At 45.8% G+C, this 18,955-nt stretch overlaps 1 protein-coding gene across 1 annotated transcript; it reads right to left on the reverse strand.

Annotated features, from left to right (window-relative positions):
• Positions 1-3,052: 3,052 nt before the first annotated feature.
• On the reverse strand, positions 3,053-17,178 carry GSG1L2 (GSG1 like 2). Its single transcript, XM_068530313.1, has 5 exons — positions 16,884-17,178; positions 9,531-9,578; positions 8,346-8,498; positions 6,172-6,283; positions 3,053-3,311 (listed from the first exon to the last, which is right to left on the reverse strand). Exons 1-5 carry the CDS (start codon positions 17,176-17,178, stop codon positions 3,053-3,055), a joined length of 867 nt encoding a protein of 288 aa, XP_068386414.1.
• Positions 17,179-18,955: the final 1,777 nt, after the last annotated feature.

Below are 18,955 nucleotides of genomic sequence, written 5' to 3' on the forward strand. Positions count from 1 at the left end.
AGCCACCAGCCTACAAGGTCCTCAGAGCTTCGTTGAATAACGTCAGGCAGCTTCAACTTTGCCCCACGGCCCTGGTAACGAGGAAGAGGCAGGACAGGGCGTGGGTTCTCTGGAGCAGAATTAAGTTTGGACTCAAAGTTCTCACGGGAACTTCAGTTGTACCTGCAAAAACTCATATCCACTAAGGGTGGTCAGAGTTTCCTTTTCTTTCAACTTAATTGCCACAGACAAGGAATATTCCAACCCAAACACAATCTTTAGTCTACAAAGAGATTCTTGCTCCAAATCCCTGTCTACTTTACTGCCCCACTTAAGAAAGATGCCTGAAGCTTCACCTAACCCTGAAATAATGGTATTTTCTAGTCCAAGAATTGAGAACTAAGACCAGTATGAATGCATTTACGGGGTCAGGGACCATTCTGGGAAACCTGGGATGTGAAGGTCACAGTCTAGATCAGAGCTAGTCCCAGCCTGCCTTCACCTCTGGGGCCTCTTCAGTCTCCTCGGTTCCAAGTAGAAGCCACACTTGGAACAACATCTAGTTTCAAGCCGAGTGTAGCTTGCACTCGCCCTAATCCATCTGTGAATCAGAGAAGAGGGCTCCCTCCATGGCTTCATCCCAGCATTTACAACCCCTTTACTCCTCCATAAAATGCCCCAGCGCCCTGCCCTCTGACAGCCTCACTTAGGGAGGGAGAAGGGGAGAAAAGAATTTGGCTCCCACTACGCCTCCAGAAAGGCAGCATGATGGGTTTGAAGTGGGACAGCCCTGAGTCTGAACCTCAGTTCTGCTTCTGACTTGTGTGCAGCCTCAGGCACACACGTAAACCTTCTGAATGTCATGGCCATCATCTGGAAATGAGGATACTAATGCTGTTCTCTTCCTCGCTGCACCGCTGTGTAGAGTTAGAATATAAGAGGTGACGTGTGGACAGCACCCAGAATGGGTCTGTTCCATTGCTGTGCCTCATGGTTTCGGTTTCTCTCTTCTTTCTGACAATTTTTTCCTAGTTTGTGTTGGTTTTCCTTGTTGCCTTTCCTTAATGCGTATCGAGACCCATTCCTGAGGACTCTGGACAGGATTCAGAGGTGAAGGATGCCAGGGCTAAGTCAGGTAATGTGTGTGCACATACTTGTATAAACATACATGTGTATGTATACACATACATATACCCATATGTGTATTGGGGGTTCTATTTGCCAACGATTGTTTTAGATGCTGGAATGTACAGAGGACAGTTCATGTTGCAAAGGAATAATTTATAATTCATAGGAGGGGAACAGACCTGTAAACAGATTATTTCAATATACGGAGGAATTAAAATCTACCTGAATTTGTTTTATAATAGCAAAGATAGATGGAAGTGAGACGCCTTGAACTGAGGGGTGGTTACACAGCTGTGTTCATTGTCTAAAAGTTCCTTAAGCTGTACACTTAGGGTTTGGGTACTTTTCTGTATATATGTTGTACTTGAAAAAAATCAACACAAAAAATATAAAAGAAGATATGGGGATATATGTATATGTATAGCTGATTCACTTTGTTATAAAGCAGAAACTAACACACCATTGTAAAGCAATTATACTCCAATAAAGATGTTAAAAAAATATATCTATAAAAGGAAGCAGAGGGCCTTGGAAACTCAGAGAATGTAGCAAAGAATCGGTTTTGACCTGAGCTTCGGGAACCAAGCACCTCCTGCCCTGCCCGGGGTCTAGTTGATCACTGACTCCCCCCACCCCAGACATCAGCGACACAGGATTTACCTCCGTAGACACCCAGGGGTGACAAATCATAGAACATGTACACTGTGGAGGTCAGGGGTCATTGGGTACAAACCTTTCTGCTCCAGAGGGTCTCAGCACGGCTCCTCTGCATTGGGCTCATTCCAGTAAAAATCCGTTTAATGTCACTTCAGATATGCGTGATTCAACAAAACACAAAATTCCATGGGACCATCATTCATTAGGCAGGTACTCAACTGGAGCCCCAAACATGAAGAAGTTAGCTGAACTGTCCCTTATTATATGACAATATAAATGTTACAGTTCAGCATAAGCAGATTGAGTGATTTTATTTGAAACATTCAGGGTTTTTTTTTCAGAAATGATATATTCACTAAACATAAATACATTTTTGAGAAATGAGTCTAAGCTAGGATGCATTTAGGGTTGTTAGAATATGACAGTCCTTTTTTTTTCAACAACCCAAATTATGTGTCTAACAACCTGTGGCCTCAATAACATGTTAGTTTAAAATACAAGATAAATTTATATAAAATTGTAACTGACCAAGTTAAGAAACATGCAGCACACCACTGTTTCACACAAGACTTGCATGTTTCGCAATGTTTATTTTTAGAAGCAGAAGTGCCTGGCAATTTAATTTAAGCACACCAATTCAAACATTTGTTCCACTTAACTGTGACAAGATGTCATTCCATTCAACCATTCTCATTTTGTTTTATCATTTGATTATCCTTCCAAACTGATTTTCGTGTAGGTGGAAATTAGAAAGTTTAGAAGAAAATATGTTTTAAAAATAACACAAAACTAATTTTTAAATTCATTTCTTCTGGATTAAAACAAAAAAAGAAATATGGGATAGTCACACATACTATCAATTTGTGTGTGTCAGTTAAGGAAAAAACTTTCTGGACTCTTCTATCAACAAAACTGTGTGGGCAACAAATTTACATCCTTTGTAGTCAAAGCCTGTTTTCCCTTTTCTTCAGCTTCTCTTACTCTTAGCACCCACATGCTCCCTCTTTTTTTTTTTGTCACCCTTATTAAACTGTCAGAAAAGCGTGAAATGCTCATTTATACTAGAGTGTCAATGGTTGATATAGTCTATAAATACTATCTCACTTAAAGATACCGACATTTTAACAGGAATCAGAAACTGAAGCCAGAGGTGTTTAGTGAAGGGTAAGATGGCAGGTGGAAGGTTTACTTGGACCACAGCTTTGTGAAGCCCACTCCAAAGATGTTCATTGTGGACTTAAGTGCCTGGCTTGTCTGCCTGTGCAGATCTGGCAGCCATGAACCCTGGCTAGCACATGGACACCTTGCCTTCAGCATCTGATGGCAGGTGCTCAGATATATTGACGAGGGCACACCCAGCAGGGCTGGGAGCAGCTTCTGTTTCCCAAACACCTTCTGAAGACTTGGGTTCCTGGAAGTTGTGTTGAGAGAGCTGACTGCCCTTCCGTACGCTTTTCTTCTCTGCCAATTCCAGGCGGGCTGCCGTGTATCTGCTCGTGGCCGTGACTGATGCAACCATGCACAGGGCAAAAGAACCCCACGCGAGGCTGTCAACAAAAGGCACAGTTAGGAAAGGGTGTAGGGCTCTGATTCCAGGGCTTGCTGCTGGGGTGGAACATTAGCTGTTGGTTCTACCCAATTTGGACCTGGGTTTTGCAGCACAGATCTCAGAGAGCAGCCAATGTGTTGTTGTAGGCAACGTATTGACGGTTAAGAGAACAGATTCTGGAGTCATTGTGCTGAGTTTGCACCGTGGGTTTGTACCCATCTCTTATTAACTGTGTGACCTTGAAGTGGCGACTTCATCTTTCTGGATCAGTTTCCTCATCTGCAAAACTGGAATGGTAGCAATGCTGTATACCAGATGGTCGTGAGGAATTCACATGGGCACGGGAAGTACCCAGCATAGTATCCGCTAACATATGTATTACTTTTTGTTGTTGTCTCTAACCCAGGACACTGGCACTGGGCATGGTTATTTTTATATCCCTATCCTCTGGAAGCCTATTGCATTCTGAGCTGATAGTCTACACTTTTCATCTTTCACAGAACCCAGAAGAGTGGCTGCTGAGAAAGAACCTCTACAAACTGACATGTGTGTATGTTTTCATGGGGTGGAATTCCCAGGTAAAATAAATGGCTCCATATCCAATCAGCTACAAAAACCCTACCAGTTATTAAGTTCCAACCCCACCCCAGGTTTTCCAATCATCCTTAAATATGACTTGACAATCAAGGATACCAAGATCTAGGAGAAAGGCCCAACAACAAACAGAAAAGAAAGGAATCTGGGGACTTGCCTGGTGGTCCAGGGGTTAACACTCCATGCTTCCAATGCAGGGGGCATGGGGTTCGATCCCTGGCTGGGGAACTAAGATCCCACATGCCATGGGGCACGGCCAAAAAAAAAACAAATTCCCCCCCCAAAAAAGAAAGAAAGGAATCTGAAGGAAAAAGATAACACAAGGAACAGAAGAAAACAGCAACAAAAAGAAAACTCTTTGATTAATATCCTCAGAGAAATATGAGAAGATATTGCATCAATAAAGTGATATCAGGGTATATGAAAAAGGAACAACTGGAAAACAAGGAAGATCTTGGAAAGTCAAATAAGATTCAAAATAAGAATTCAATACAAAAGTTGGAGACAAATAGAAAGAAAATTTTCAGAAATACCAAAAGGAGAAAGAGATAGAAAATATAAGGGGTGCAACAACATCTAGATAATTAATCCAATAGACCCGATATCTAACTCATAGAAATTCTCTGAAAAGAGGGCAGAAGACTGAGGAATGGAAAAATCAAAGACATAATACAAGAAAAATTCTCAGAATTCTAGGACTTGAATATTCAAATTTAAGGGCTCACCAAGCACATGAAAGAAGAATGAATGTGAAGGAAAGAAGATCCCCTTCAAGGTACATTATCATGACATTTCAGAACTCCAGAAATAAAGAGTAGAAAACAACAGATTACCTATAATAGAACATGAATCAGAATGGTGTTGGACTCTTGATGGAAACAATACATTCTAGAAGGAAACAGAGACTTCTTCAAAATTCTAAGGGAGAATGACTTTCAACAAAGATTTTACATGCCACCAAACTATCAGTCAAGATGGAGCATTGAAAAAATACATTTCCAGACATGCAAGGAATAAAATAATTTATCTCTCATTGAACCCTTTCTTCAAAAGCTACTGGAGGATGTGCTCCCACAAAAAGTGGATGTAAACTAACTAGGATAATGATACAGGACCTAGGACACAAGGAAACAAGGGACTAGCAAAGGGAAATCTCCACTCGACAGCTCCATTCCAGAGCAGAGCAGGAAGACAGAGGGTTTTGGTGGGTTGGAAGAGTAGAGCAGGGAGAGATGGGACTGAGAGATTGTTATGTTTAGTACCATTTGATTTTTAAAAACTAGTATGTATTTCTTTTATTGAAAATTAAGAAATTGAAAGCAATAGGAAACAAAATGATATTGGAAACAAACAGACCATTTTTCAAACTCCTATGATGTTTGGGATTTGCTTACATCCACAGCAGTAGGACCTCAATATAAACTGGCCACAGATCCTGACCCACCTGACATCCCTCTCAGCTCTAGAGCAGCTGTACTCCTGACTGTGTGCAGTGCTGGTGAGGTCACCTCAGGACCAATGGCACCTGCTCAGAGGGAGAAAACTAAAGTGACAAGTGGAGGAAATGGTGTAAAGAGAAACATTTGTAAAAATTAACTTCTTCAGATTTCGAAGATGAAGAAGAGTTCAAAATCTAATAAGTCATGAAGTTTATGGATAGTCATAACATAGACGTGTTTGCCAAACCCTGGTATAGTAGGATGAGGGAGTGAGCCCTGAACATGCCACTTGTTTTACAAAGAGAAAGTAACACAAGAGGTTGTTATAGAGGAGGAAAATGTAAGTATATGTATATATATATATCTTAAGATGCAGCCAGGATTCGGAGGTCCACATCAAAGAGAACCCCTGTGGTCTTGTGTGACATGGTCGAGTCTTTCTAGTAGAGCTAGAACTTCTGTGTCATGGCCTGTCTTTCCATTAGAATCAGGGGCTGGGTCTCTCCTCATTGAAGTATTTATTAGGAATTATAGCAGGACTTTTCCCCTTAAGCTGTGTTTAAGAAAGTAACAGCACTATCTCTATTTCTTGAGCACTTTACTCTGTGCCAAGAATTTTATAAACATAACCTCTTTATATTCCCATAAACACAACTGAGACAGGTATCATCATTTTACAGATGAGGAAATTGGGCTACAGAAAGATTACGAAACTAATCCAAGAGTAGCAGGTGGCAGAACCATGACCAAGGTCAGTGGTCCTACAAAACCTGTGTGCCTCCCTGCTGGTCCTTCGGGCCTTGAGCACCATGGCCAGCAACTCACCAGTATGACCAGCCATAGTCCCACGTCTGAGGCTTCCAATCTTCTGGTCCAATGTTCACGGTGATTTGAAAAACGGTTGTGTACATCATGTGGGCCACCATGGCTAGGAGCCCTGCACAAGGAAAGCTTGTGAGCCACAGTGAAGACTGTCGTTTCTCTGCAGTACGTGAGTTGGATGTCCAGAGCCCACTAGCATCCTCCTCGAGCCCTTCTAAGCAGCCTTCCTGTTTTACGTGTACACTAATTTCTTAGAGTCACTGATGTACGCAGTGGTATAGGTTCCTTTGCCATGTCATCCCTCCCAAGATCACATCTTTCTATTTTTTTTTTTAATTTTATTTATTTATTTATTTATTTATTTTTGGCTGTGTTGGGTCTTCGTCTCTGTGTGAGGGCTTTCTCTAGTTGCGGCAAGCGGGGGCCACTCTTCATCGCGGTGCGCGGGCCTCTCACTGTCGCGGCCTCTCTTGTTGCGGAGCACAGGCTCCAGACGCACAGGCTCAGCAATTGCAGCTCACGGGCCTAGTCACTCCGCGGCATGTGGGATCTTCCCAGACCAGGGCTTGAACCCGTGTCCCCTGCATTGGCAGGCAGATTCTCAACCACTGCGCCACCAGGGAAGCCCACATCTTTCTGTTTTATCATGTCCCTGGTCACTATGCTCAGAGGCATCAATTGTCTATCCTCTCTTTCCCAGCACATAGGGGAGGTCCTTGAGCTGCATTTGGCCTTAAGCCATACTTTACTAAGTTCTGTCACGTTATTCTTTAGAATGTGGATTGTTTGCTAACACATAAAAACTTTGCATAAAAATCTGAATATATTCTGGCCCTAGTAGACTTACATGGCAAATAATTAGTGGGAACCGAAGTCAGTTGCCAGTGTGGTTTTCTGTCCTTTGTAGGTGAATTGGTCTTTTTGCCTGGAGATCCAGAGGTTTTTTTTCCCTTTAACAGTTTTAGTGGGATATGTCTAGGACTTGAATGTACTGTGTAATTTTTTCAGGTATTTGGAGGGAGTTTTCTATATACAGATTTTGGTCTTTGGTTCAGAAAATGTCCTTGAATTTTGCTTTTAAATATTAGTTGTCTTATTGTTTTGTCTTTCTTTTTCAGGGACTCCCATTACATCTATGTTTTTATTTAATAAATGTATGGCAGGCAGTGACCAACTGGGGATCATCTTCAGTGGTCCAAATAGAAACTAGTTTTAACTGGTGGGGCCAGATATTTATAAGCCCTTATGATGTGTCTGCATTTATAAATCCTTAAACATTCCACCTGAGGTCACATGCACACAGATGAAACTAAAGAGATATCCAGAAAGAGGCATACTCATGATTGGGTGATTTGGAGGATGCTAGGACCTGGGGAGAAATCTCCAAGACTCTTTGCTATGAAGATCCAGAAATTGGATTCTATCATCTTATTCACTAATGATAAGACTTGGGAAAGATGCGTTATACAAACACAGAAGTGATCTACAAACTGGGCTGATACACTATGAACTTAACAGTGTTTTATGTATCCAGCCAGAGAAATGAAGGAAGTTATTTGTTCAGGGTTCTTTCCTTGGTGGAAAGGCCCACTTAGGGGACCAAATTAAGTTGCTCTAAAAGTTGCTTGGAGAACACAGAAGTAAGACCAAAAAGAGGAGTTCTTTATTCCTATGGGATATTGACCCCAAACTTGGATAATAATTTTTAACAAGCTACCATTTTTTTGAGTACATACTATATACTATGTGCATTCTTATTTAGTCATCACCATAGCCTTTTGAGGTAGCTAGCTTGGAGAAGTTAAGCCACTTGCCCAGGGTCACACAGCCATTAAGTAGGAGAGATCTGAACGCAGGGAGGATTTCTCCACAGACTCAGGCTTAACCACTGTACTAAACAAAGCAATCTCCGTTCTCAGAGCCAGTGGACCCCCTTCCCAGGGTTGTGACCAGGACATACTGATCAATTTTATTCTCCATTTGTGCCTATCCCCCTTTTTTTTCATCAGTCGCCCGTTGCCCCCACCAGTGGGATTAATTCAGTAGCTTCTCCCGTGGACCAGATGTCCTGCTGAATGGGCTAGCGACAGGAAGAGCCAGCCTGGAGCTTTGCCACTTCCCTCTGGGGCAGGCTGTGGGGAATTTGCCTGTTCTGATGATGCCCTTGGGGAAAGTACCTGCAAGCACCATGAGGATGGCTACAGACGCATCCACCTTGAGCCAGTGGAATCCAGAGCTGTGATAACTCACTCTGGAGCCCAGGAGGATGGCACTGGTCAATGTCAGAAGGATATTCAGGGCCTCAGCCCCAATGCACAGCCACAGAACACCTGCAAAATATAAGGATGACAGAGACACTGGGAACTTAGAAGTACTAGGATATTTAATCCTTTGATTTAGTTCACTTCTAAAGCAAAAAATAAAAAACCAGCACCGCGGGGTGAAAAACCACAGATACCTCTGCAGAGTCTTGGAAAGCTGACAATGAAAGGGGGGTCCCGGGGCTTGAAAGAGACGTTTGTGAAGATTGTCGTTAGCTGGAAGGGAAAAAGTACTAAGCAAAATTCTGATGTGGGGACCTGAGGGATACTGGAGGTCCCATGGCCTAGTTCAAAAGTTAAAGTGTTATTTTGATTCCACCAGAAGACATTATCTTTGTCTTTTAAAGGAGAGGATCAACTTAACCAGGGTGGGCAAAGGAAGCTGAGCATTGAAGAGCCCTGATTTGAGATACCAAAATCTCATTTGTTTCTGTGTGAGCCTACGATTTACCCTTTGGGTGGGACCTCATCTGCAGCTTCAAGAAACTGGGTTGGATGTGGAAGGGAGTGAATAAAGGGGGCAGAGAGAGAAACTATTATTTGCAAAAGGCCTCCTATAAGGTAGTTAAGGTACTGTGTAGACACAGCAATGAATGAAACAGATGTGGTCCATGCCATCACAAAAGCTATATTCCAGCTGGGAAAACAGATACTAAGAAAGTAAGTACAAATTTGATGAGTGTTAGAGAGAAGAAAAAACGCTGTAGGAAGTGACAAACTAGACTCATCTTTTCCCTGTTCTGTGGTCACCTCACATCGATAGCTTGAAATCGGCCATGGTGGGAGCATTTACACCCTGGAAAGTTGCAAACACTACTAATCAGGGCTTCCCCTCTCCTCCGCAAAGTTGGTGGTTTCACATTTTCTAGCATTACTGACTACAGGGCACATGAAGAGAGCCAGTGGTTCTGGCTTTTGGACTCGACTTCATAGAAAAACCAAAAATAACTCTTTCCTCTTTTCCCCCAACCCAACCAAAACCATAGAAATTGTCCAAAGTGCGAGGAGGGCTGGTGGACAGAACATGAGGAAGGTATTTACCTTGTTCTTCAGCTGGTATTATACTCTGGAAACTCCTACACTTTTCACCTAGAAGAAAAAGAGGACAGAAGCCCAAGTAGGGTGAACCTTGACCATTAGGGGCAAACTGTGCTTCTAGATCCCTTGAGTGTATCCAGGTCATTTTGAACAAGGATTAGGGAGTGTGGCTTTATTGCTCCCCAACAGGTGGTGCCCCTCCCTGGGGGATCATGATACAGTCCTGCCCCAGTGAATCCAGGCTAGACCATGTGCCTTTCTTTGGCCAAGAACTGGGAGTGGAAATGGGGGGAGGAGGTCACTTCTGGTCAGAAGCTTTAAGAGCCAGTGTTTTGTCTAAAGGTTCTCATCGTCTTGCTTCTGTGATCACAGAAGCACAAGTCCAGATGGAGTCTCTGTCTGCCTAGATCCCTGAGTGGCTCCAGTGAGGAGACACTGCTTGCCGACCTGAAAAGTACAAATAGCAAGAGCTAGAAATGAATTTGTTTGGCTTAAACTGCTGGGACTTGGGGGTTGTCTGTTATTATAGCATGACTTAGCCCATCTGGACTGATGCTGCAAGCCTTAGACCAGGGGTGCTTGACTTCCCAAACAGCATCCATGATGATGTGAGCCTCAAATAATTTCTTTCTGGGTAGAGGGAAAGTGACAATGTTTGTAATCATTAGAAAAGATGAATTAGAGCAGATATCAGAACTATCTCTGCTACCGAGTGAGCCAATCACTCGTACTCCATTTTGCTTTCTGGAAGGGAAAGGAAAGGAAGGAGTTATTATGTGTGTACCAGGTACGGGGCAGAACCCACCACCAGACTTATTCTGTGCCCTGGGGGGTGTGCTTTGCCTGTATCATCTGTCACTTTGCACATATTGGCTAGAAAACCTTGCATTGCTACTTTTGATGTGTAGTCCCTTTGAAGGAGCTAAGTCCTTAAATATCTACTGAGTGGACGGATGTCACCAAATTCTGGGTTGGGGGTCAGTGATGGATGATTGAGACCACAGCAAATCACCTTCTGGGATCCTGTCCCAGGTGGGTGCCCCAATTTCTCCATACTTCAGCCCCGAAATGAATCATGGGTGGCGGAGTGGGAGGAGCCTGGGAAATTGCCTGATTCTTCTCTGCACAGTTAGGAAGAGTGGGTCCAAGGACATCTGAGAGGAAAGAATGGTAAAGAAGACACAGGTAGAGGCATTTTCAGCATTAGAACTGGGCTTGCAGGGGCCCCGCCTATGCGGTCCAGCCATATCACTGATTTAATGCAACGCAGCCGGCTGTAGCGGAGATGCATCCTCTGCTCCCGGTCTGGGCTGGTCGGAGCTAAAAGAGGCGAAGTTAGGGGCATAGATCATTAACTCTTCAAAGGAATGGCTTTCCTATTTCTAAAATCTGTTCAACAGTCCCCACACTAGCCTTGCTTTGAAGATTAAATGAGAGACTAGGTAGGAAGCCTGCTCTCCTGGTTACCGTGCACTTAAACCTGAATGGAATGAAATGAGTTCTGGGACTTCCCTGGTGGCGCAGTGGTTAAGAATCCGCCTCCAACGCAGGGGACACAGGTTCGAGCCCTGGTCTGGGAAGATCTCACAAGCCGGGGAGCAACTAAGCCCGTGTGCCACAACTACTGACCCTGCTCTCTAGAGCCTGCGAGCCACAGCTACTGAGCCCGCGTGCCACAACTACTGAAGCCCGTGTGCCTAGAGCCCCTGATCCGCAACAAGAGAAGCCACCACAATGAGAAGCCCTCGCACCGCATCGGGAAGAGTAGCCCCTGCTCGCCGCAACTAGAGAAAGCCTGCGCACCGCAATGAAGACCCAATGCAGCCAAAAATAAAGAAATTAATTAATTAATTTAAAAAATGAGCTCTAATGGGGCCTTTTTGCATATGGTTAGCATAAATCATTATTTATTACTAGACTGTAAGCACCTTGAGGGCAAAGATCACGTCAGCTACCTTTTCTGGAAGCTTTCAGGGAGAGAAGTAACTTTGAGGAGCATCTTTTGACTTCAGAAAATATATTTTCTCTTATAGAAGAGAAAATTCCAGATCACTTTCCTATTCAAGAATTCATACAGCCTCCCCCCATTCCTCCAGCCTCACGTCTAAATCTCTCTTCTTCTTTCATGTCCTCTCTTCAGCAAGCTGACTTCCCAATGCAGGACCCATCTTTTTGCTTCCTTAGCACAAGCCAGCATTCACCTTCTACTTCATCAAGGATGCTATGTATGGCCACGTGCATGCTTTTGAAGGTACAGATGCCCAAAGGCCATAAACCTTGAGATTTGCCATGCTCAACCTCCAAGTCCCCTTGGGCCTCATTCCTTCACGCTTCTGCATTGCCCCTCTGCTGGGCTATAGGAAGAAGAGAAATAAAGTTTGCGTTTATGATACCGCCATTTGGCTGAGCTGCCCTGCTGGGATACTCTCTGGCTTGATTCGGAAGCAGGGATTCATCTGTCACCTAACTGTCCACAACAGGTGGCCCGAAGGAGCGTATTTACACCGCCTGGGACCAAGAGCCACAGGATCAGGGAGCTATCTGCTAATCTACAGCCATAGTGGCCTCTGCAGCCTTCTAATTAAGTCCATTTTGGATTGTGCAATGGGACATTTTTCCTGGTTGATTCTCTGCTTTTGGCGGCAGCAGTCGTGTGGACAAAGAATGTCACTTGCCGTATCAGTCAACAAAGGATGTTGCGGAAAACCGGGACACTGGCCCTAGATAGTGAAGATGCATATCAAAGGAAGAATTTCATTAAAGCTCAGACTCTTGCATCTTCGTATACATAGAAAAGTGCTGCACTCATTTTCTTGAGATGCCTGGTTTTTCTTTAATTAGCAGTAATCTTTTGATGTTTGATTACCTGGTTTTATGCAAAAACTCCTGTATATCCTGGCTCCCCCCTTACCTCCTTGGAATGGTCCCTCGGAGCTATCTGAGAGGCTGTCTCCCAGGCTTAAGTCCTCAGTAATGCCCCAGATAAAACATAATTCTCAGCTTTTAGGTTGTGCTTTTTTTTTTTTTTTCGGTTGACAGCAGTGTTATGGCCATGGTAGCTCAACATTCGTCCTGGTCGCCCCAGTTCTACTAGGGAGGTCCACAGCCTTGGGGAAATCTCAACACTCGCACCTGCTCTCTTGCAAGGCACTTTGGGGCTGATGGGGGTGCTTTTTTCACATCATCTCATCAGCGCCTCACTAGAACCCTGTGAGCCAGGCTGGGAGTGAGAGTAGCAGATGGACAGAATGTGGCCTTTAAATCCAACAGGACTGGCTTCTATGCCAGTTCTGCCCCAGTCAGGAATCATAGGAAGTTCCTTGACTTCTCTGTGCCTCGCTTTCTTCATCTGCAAAATGGGTATTATCGAAGTCCTCCAATGAGAAAGTTATGAAAGTATTTTGAGAACAGCCTTCCACTTTTTGGTGTGTTTAATTATTGATAAAGGCAAGTACAGATATCCATAGTTTACAGATTTGGAGGCCAGGCTCAAAGAGGTTGGTAGAATCAGGAGTTGAAACTGGATTTTCTCACCCGGGACCCAGTGCCTTTTTCAACATCACCACCTGCTGTCTTTATACTTAATGCACGGAGGCCTAAGGGTCTATCTTGTCTTCTGAAGAGGGCTGCCTTATCTCAACAGGAGTAAAGAGGAGGCCAGGTACAGAGCCAGGGGCAGGGCAAAGTGAAAACGGAGGCCAAGCAAGGAGATTAAGAGAATTCCCAATAGCTTAGGAGGGTGAGTTTAGCCTGGGCGAAGGGTCAGACCACAGTGACCCCTTGATTAATATGAATCCTCAGAAATGATGTTCCTTTTGAATAAGCCCAGCAGGATTAAAAGGAAAAATCTTTATAAATCCCACAAAGCCAGACAGGCAGGTGTTACATAGCTGGACAGAAGTTTACCAGCCAAGCCATACGGCCAGCCAGCCTAGGAAACGGTGTCGTAGTCCTGGGGACAGACTCTGGAAACCTGTCTGCTGTTCTCCCCAAGCCCCCACCCACTATGGGGTGCCCAGGTCCCTCTGTCCTTGAACTTTCTGAGTTTAGCAGAACAGCATAGTATTGGAAATCAACACATTTTGTTGACTAATTCATTCGTCCAAGAAAAAGAACATTTAGTCGAAGCGCTGCCCCAACCAGGAGTTTTTGTTTTAATTCTTCATTTCGGAGGGTGCTGTCTCTCTTTAAAGGCATTAGGAGGAAGATGCAGAGCTATTCGGTGTGACTTAACAGAGGATGACCTGAAATAGGACTCCAGGTAGGGGATCCCCGGGAGGGTCAACTTTTAGGGGGAGGGAGATGGAGCTGATTCAGAAGGAAGATATCCAGGAAGCCTCAGGGGGCAGCAGAGCTGGGGGTGGCCGGACAGCCCGAGGCTCCTCTCCTGCGCTTGTTCAGGGCCAAGGAGCAACCTCCCCAGGCTGGAGTCCTTACGGCCAGGTCTACTCAGCCCCCCTCGCCTCTCCTGACCCTCTCTCTAAAGCCCCGGGTGGGTGCCTTCCATCCACCTCCAGTTGCAGTCTTTTCCTTTGTTATTCCCCCAACTCTCCCAGGCACTGGTGCTAAATTAGACTAAGTAGCAGATGTTTGTAGGGAGTAATCTCCCCGAGGGGGCCCCAGGCTGCGGTCTGCTGCAGGCTTGCTTTCTTGGGCCTGGGCAATGTGTTTTCACATGGAAAGCCAGATAGCGTGCTTCCCTTGAACAACCAGAGGAACTGATGACACTGAGCTCATAAGCCCACAAGCCCGTAAGGCTGAGCTGAGCAAGACGTGCCCCCTTCAGCTAAGGCTGAGGCTTCAAGGTCACTGGCATTCCCCGCTAGCCCTCACCACCTTCTGTAGGCATTTGTTTGCAACCGAATGTAGGCCTTTTGCTTTATTTCCTGATACGTTTGCTACTATTTTAGTTATTATCTAGTAAAAATTTAATTCTAACCTTTTTTGATTTAGGGGCATCTTGTAGCACGGTAATCACGTTTCGGTGGGGGGAGGTGTTCTGAGGGCAACGTCCTCCTTTCTTCCTTCTTCATAAAGTGATGACAATATTTAAAGACCTCGGTTTACCTGGATGACCTTATTATATTAAGAAATATATAGGATGTGAGGGCGATCTGGCTGCAACATCTGTCACCCCGTTGATCGCCAGGGTTGATTCGGCTGATCTGGCTGGCTAGGCGGGTGTCCCCTTCCTCCCTCACCGCTCCATGTGTGTCCCTCCCGAAGCTGCGCACTCTGTCGAAGAGGACGACCTTCCCCAATAGAGGAGGACCGTTCTTCGGTCAAGGGTATACGAGTAGCTGTGCTCCCCTGCTAGAACCTCCAAACAAGCAAAGACCATTGAGGAGAATAAAAAAACAAATGTTATGAGGATGGGGAAATAAAAGGCACTTAGAAACTACAGGGAAAGCAAAAAGCTGTATAAGAAGTTTAAGGTAATGATAGCACCCTTCTTGGTTCTGTGATGAACAATATGTATATGGTGTAAATAAATTATTGGTTTATTGATTTAAATAAAACAGCAATATAACTATATTAGAAGGATGGCAGATATGGGATGTGGTGGTGAGAGAAATTTATCCTTGTCTATGATGACAGGAAGTCAATAGATACTATCTAACATGAAGATAGCAATATCAGCATATTTTTTAGAAATGCAGAGGCAAATACCAGAAGAAACAACTAAGCTAAAAGTGTTTTCCCCTGGATGTAGGACTAGGTTATGGAGTAGGAAGGGGCAGGAGACTGTTAGTTTTTCTTATAAGCCTTTCAAAATGATTTGATCTCTTACCTATGTGTAAATATTACCTTGGTTTAAATATTTTTTTAAAAGGAATGCAGGTTTATAGACCCCATCCCAGATCTGCTGAATCAGAAACTCCAGGGCTGGGTATCTGGATTTTTACAAACTCCCTGGGTGATTGTGATGTGCACCATTTGATAGCTGGTGTGATGCTTTATATGCAGCTATGGAAATAGAAATAGGCGACCCTCAGATGGGGACTTGGAAAGGGAATGGTAATTCTCAAGCAATTTGCCTGTGGGTATGATGATTGTATTTTCCGAACCACAAACCTGAGACTATCTTGAGGACCCTTCAGGATGCAAGGTCATGAGCCTCCTGTGTCTGTCCGTGAGGGTAGAGAGAGTGCACTGATAGGAAGATAGTGCACTTCCCAGAGGAGAGGGGTGGGGAAAGCCCCTCCAGTAGCCTTAGCTCCTTGTACTGCTGCAGTGTCCTCACCACACTTAGAGCAAAGACCACAGCCACTGGCCTGTATACATGGGAGGGCAAGGCTTGGCACTGCCCCTCTGCAGTGACCACTGGGGCAGGGATGGGGAGGGGCACACAGCATCTTAGAGGGTTCCTTCTTGTTGCCTTTTACTTAGACCTCAGGAATAAACTACTAATGCTACGGGTATGGGAAAAGAAAAGGCAATTAGAAACTCCAGGAAAAGCAAAAAACTGTACAGGAATGTAATGTAATAAGCCTGAGGTCAGGATGGGCATGTTGTGGGGGTGGGGCTCCTCTCCTTTCCACCTTGAGGGCTGTGTTCTCCCAGCAGGAAGGGAAGAGCATCCTGGCCCCGAGCTTGGGGTTGGGTTTGCAGCCAGCCTGCCGAATTCCTCCTTCCTCGGTTGCTCACGAGGTAAAAACACTGTTTTCTGAAACACGTCCTCCAAATTATAACTTTCTCTGCCCTCTTCTCTGTCCTCTTCCTTCACCATTTCCCTCACCACCGCCCTGTCAAGCCCATTGAAGTTCAAAAGACATGAACAAATCAGGGTTGAGTAATGGTGGTGGCGGAGGGCTTGCTGCTATGTAGCTTGAAACTCAGTTTCCTCATTTATGAGCTGAGAAAACAATATTTACTTTGCTGGGTTACTTCAAGGTTGCCTGAGATAAAGGTCTGACTTGTTCTTGGTTTTACTTCTGGTATGTGCTCCATAAAGGGGATTCCCTTCCCACCAATGATGATAAGAGTTTGTTTTCTAAGAGAACCTTCTGTTCCAAGACCCCTTAAACGTGCGGGGATGCAGTTTAGGGTTGGGTGGGGGGGGCCACTTTAGATTCACCAGAGACTGAATGACACTAGGAAATGGTAAAAGCTAATGTGTAATAAACGCTTACCCTGTATCTGGTGCTGTGTTTTAGGGAATTCGGTCATTTCATCTTTATGGTAACTCTAGAGACGGGTACAGCTATTGTTCTTGTTTTATAGATGAGAAAATTGAGGCTCAGAGAGGTGGAGAGCCTTGCTCGAGGACACACAGGTAGCCAGAGGCAGAGCTGGGGCTCAAACCCTAGTGGCCATCCCGCACCTGTCCCCCCAGGCCCCCCAGGCCGTGCTCACCTGCGCTGCCGAGGCTCTCCTCGCATGACTGCCAGAGCCCCAGGTGGAACCTGCGCCAGGTGAACTTGTCGTCTCCCATCTCCCAAATGTACTGGACGGCCTGGGTCCCGTTGTCCCTGCTGCCACTGCTGTAGTGGATGCAGTGCAGCACCCCCGGATGGTCCTGGCACAACGGCTTTGCCACCCGCCGGGTCCCCTCACACCAGTAGCTGCTGCCCACGGCCGTGAGGGAGAAGGCGAGGGCCAGGCAGACGGGGAGGAGGGCCAGCACCCGCTGTCGCCTGGCCCGGTCCATGGCCGAATGCGGGGTGCAGAGGCAGGATGAGCAGTGGGGCGCCCCTCCCCTGCCTTGTCATGGTACCTGCCCCTCCTCAGCCCGCCATCTGGCATTCTTACATCTTCCCTCACATCCCCCTGGGAAACCGGCGCTCTCCAGCGTGTAGCGTCCTCTGAGCAGAGGACCTGTGCCCCGAGGAGGCAAAGAGCCGGGACGTGCCCTCTTCAGCAGTGTCAGCCCTTCTGTCCTCCCCACGATGGAGAGGTGCTGGGGGCGCCAGTTTTCTGTTTTTGTTCAACTGTGGTGAAATGCACATAACATAGAATTTACCGTGTTAACCATTTTTAAGTGCACACTTAAGTACATTCGCGTTCGGCCACCAATCTCCAGAACTCTTTTCATCTCACAAAACTGAAATTCTGTCCCCATTAAATGCTAACTCCCCATTCCTCCACCCCCAGCCCCTGGCAACACCCATGATACTCTCTACGAATTTGGTCACTCTAGCTATACGTGGAATTTGTCTTTTGTAACTGGCTTTTTTCATGTAGCATAATGTCCTCAAGGTTCATCGTGTTGTAGCAGGTATCAGAATCTCCTTCCTTTTAAAGACTGAATAATGTCCCATTGTGTGGATACACCGCAATTTGTTTATCCATTCATCCACTGATGGATAGATACTTGACTTGCTTCCACTTCGTGGCTGTTATAAAGGACGTTGGGTTCTGACGGAAGTCCAGGGTGGTTTGGGTGGGTGTCTGGCTGAGACTGCCCCACCCTTGCCTTTTGCTTTGGGCAGGGTCCTCAGGCTGAGGCCTGCCCAGCTCTACAGAGGAAGAGACTGCTGCTGAGGACAACTTCTGGCCCAGGGACTCTGAGAGGCTCAGGTCTAGGCAGCCTGCTTCAGGGCCTGAGTGCTACGCAGAGGGGAGGGGGGCATGCACCCCACATGGGTGCATTCAGCACCACCCTGGGGCCTCCAAAGCTGGCAGGCAGAGGCCCTGGCGTATTGTTGCAGGAGAAGGGCGGGGGCGGGGGGGCGGCTAGAGAATGGTCACATCCCAGGTCTCAGGGGAGTCCCTGGGATGGGCGGCCAAGTTAGGATCCTTGGCTTCGCACAGGAAAGAATTCGAGAGCAAGACATAGTGAAATGAAAGGTTTATTTAGAGGGATACACATACCGTAGGCAGAATGCGGACTTTCTCAGAAAGTGAGAGGGCCTTGGGCTGTGGGGTGGTTAGTTTTTATGGGTTGGGTAATTTCTTATGCTAATGAGTGGGAGGAATATTTCTAACTATCTTGGAAAAGGGGTGGGGATCCCCCCCCCCACATTGGGGCACCGCCCACTTTTTGGCTTCTTATGGTCTGCCTCGGAACTGTCATGGCGCCGGTGGGTGTGTCATTAACATGCTAATATATTACAATAAGCGTATAATAAGGCTCAAAGCTGCGGGTAGTAAAATCTTTCACCATCTTGGTCCTAACCAGTTTTTGTTGTATGCTCCACGGCTGTGTCATTCTTTTAACGGTTGTGCCCTGCCCTCTTCCCTCCTGTCTCATTATCACTCATGCCCTTGCCCAGGGGGCACTGCAGGAGCGGTGATGCGGAGGAGACTTAAGCTGCTTCTTGGGCAGAGGACACTGATGGAACAGTGAGGGCCAGAGGAGGGTAGCAGAAGTTTCCACCTGGCATCTGGAGCACACAGGTTCTCCATCCCATGTTAGACACCTCCAAAGACCCCCGGATATAATGGAGAATATGCCAGCCTGGGCAGGTAGGAGAAAAAGGCCATTG

This window comes from Eschrichtius robustus, chromosome 20, assembly GCF_028021215.1.
Source record: "Eschrichtius robustus isolate mEscRob2 chromosome 20, mEscRob2.pri, whole genome shotgun sequence".
NCBI classification, from domain to species: domain Eukaryota; kingdom Metazoa; phylum Chordata; class Mammalia; order Artiodactyla; family Eschrichtiidae; genus Eschrichtius; species Eschrichtius robustus.

Coding starts and splice junctions, on each gene's coding strand:
- GSG1L2 (XM_068530313.1), bottom strand. CDS start 17,178: ATGGACCGGGCCAGGCGACAGCGGGTGCTGGCCCTCCTCCCCGTCTGC. Junction 9,579..16,883: donor GGAGAGCCTCGGCAGCGCAG/GTGAGCACGGCC, acceptor TTTTTCTTCTAG/GTGAAAAGTGTAGGAGTTTC. Junction 6,284..8,345: donor CATCCTCATGGTGCTTGCAG/GTACTTTCCCCA, acceptor TTCCTTGTGCAG/GGCTCCTAGCCATGGTGGCC.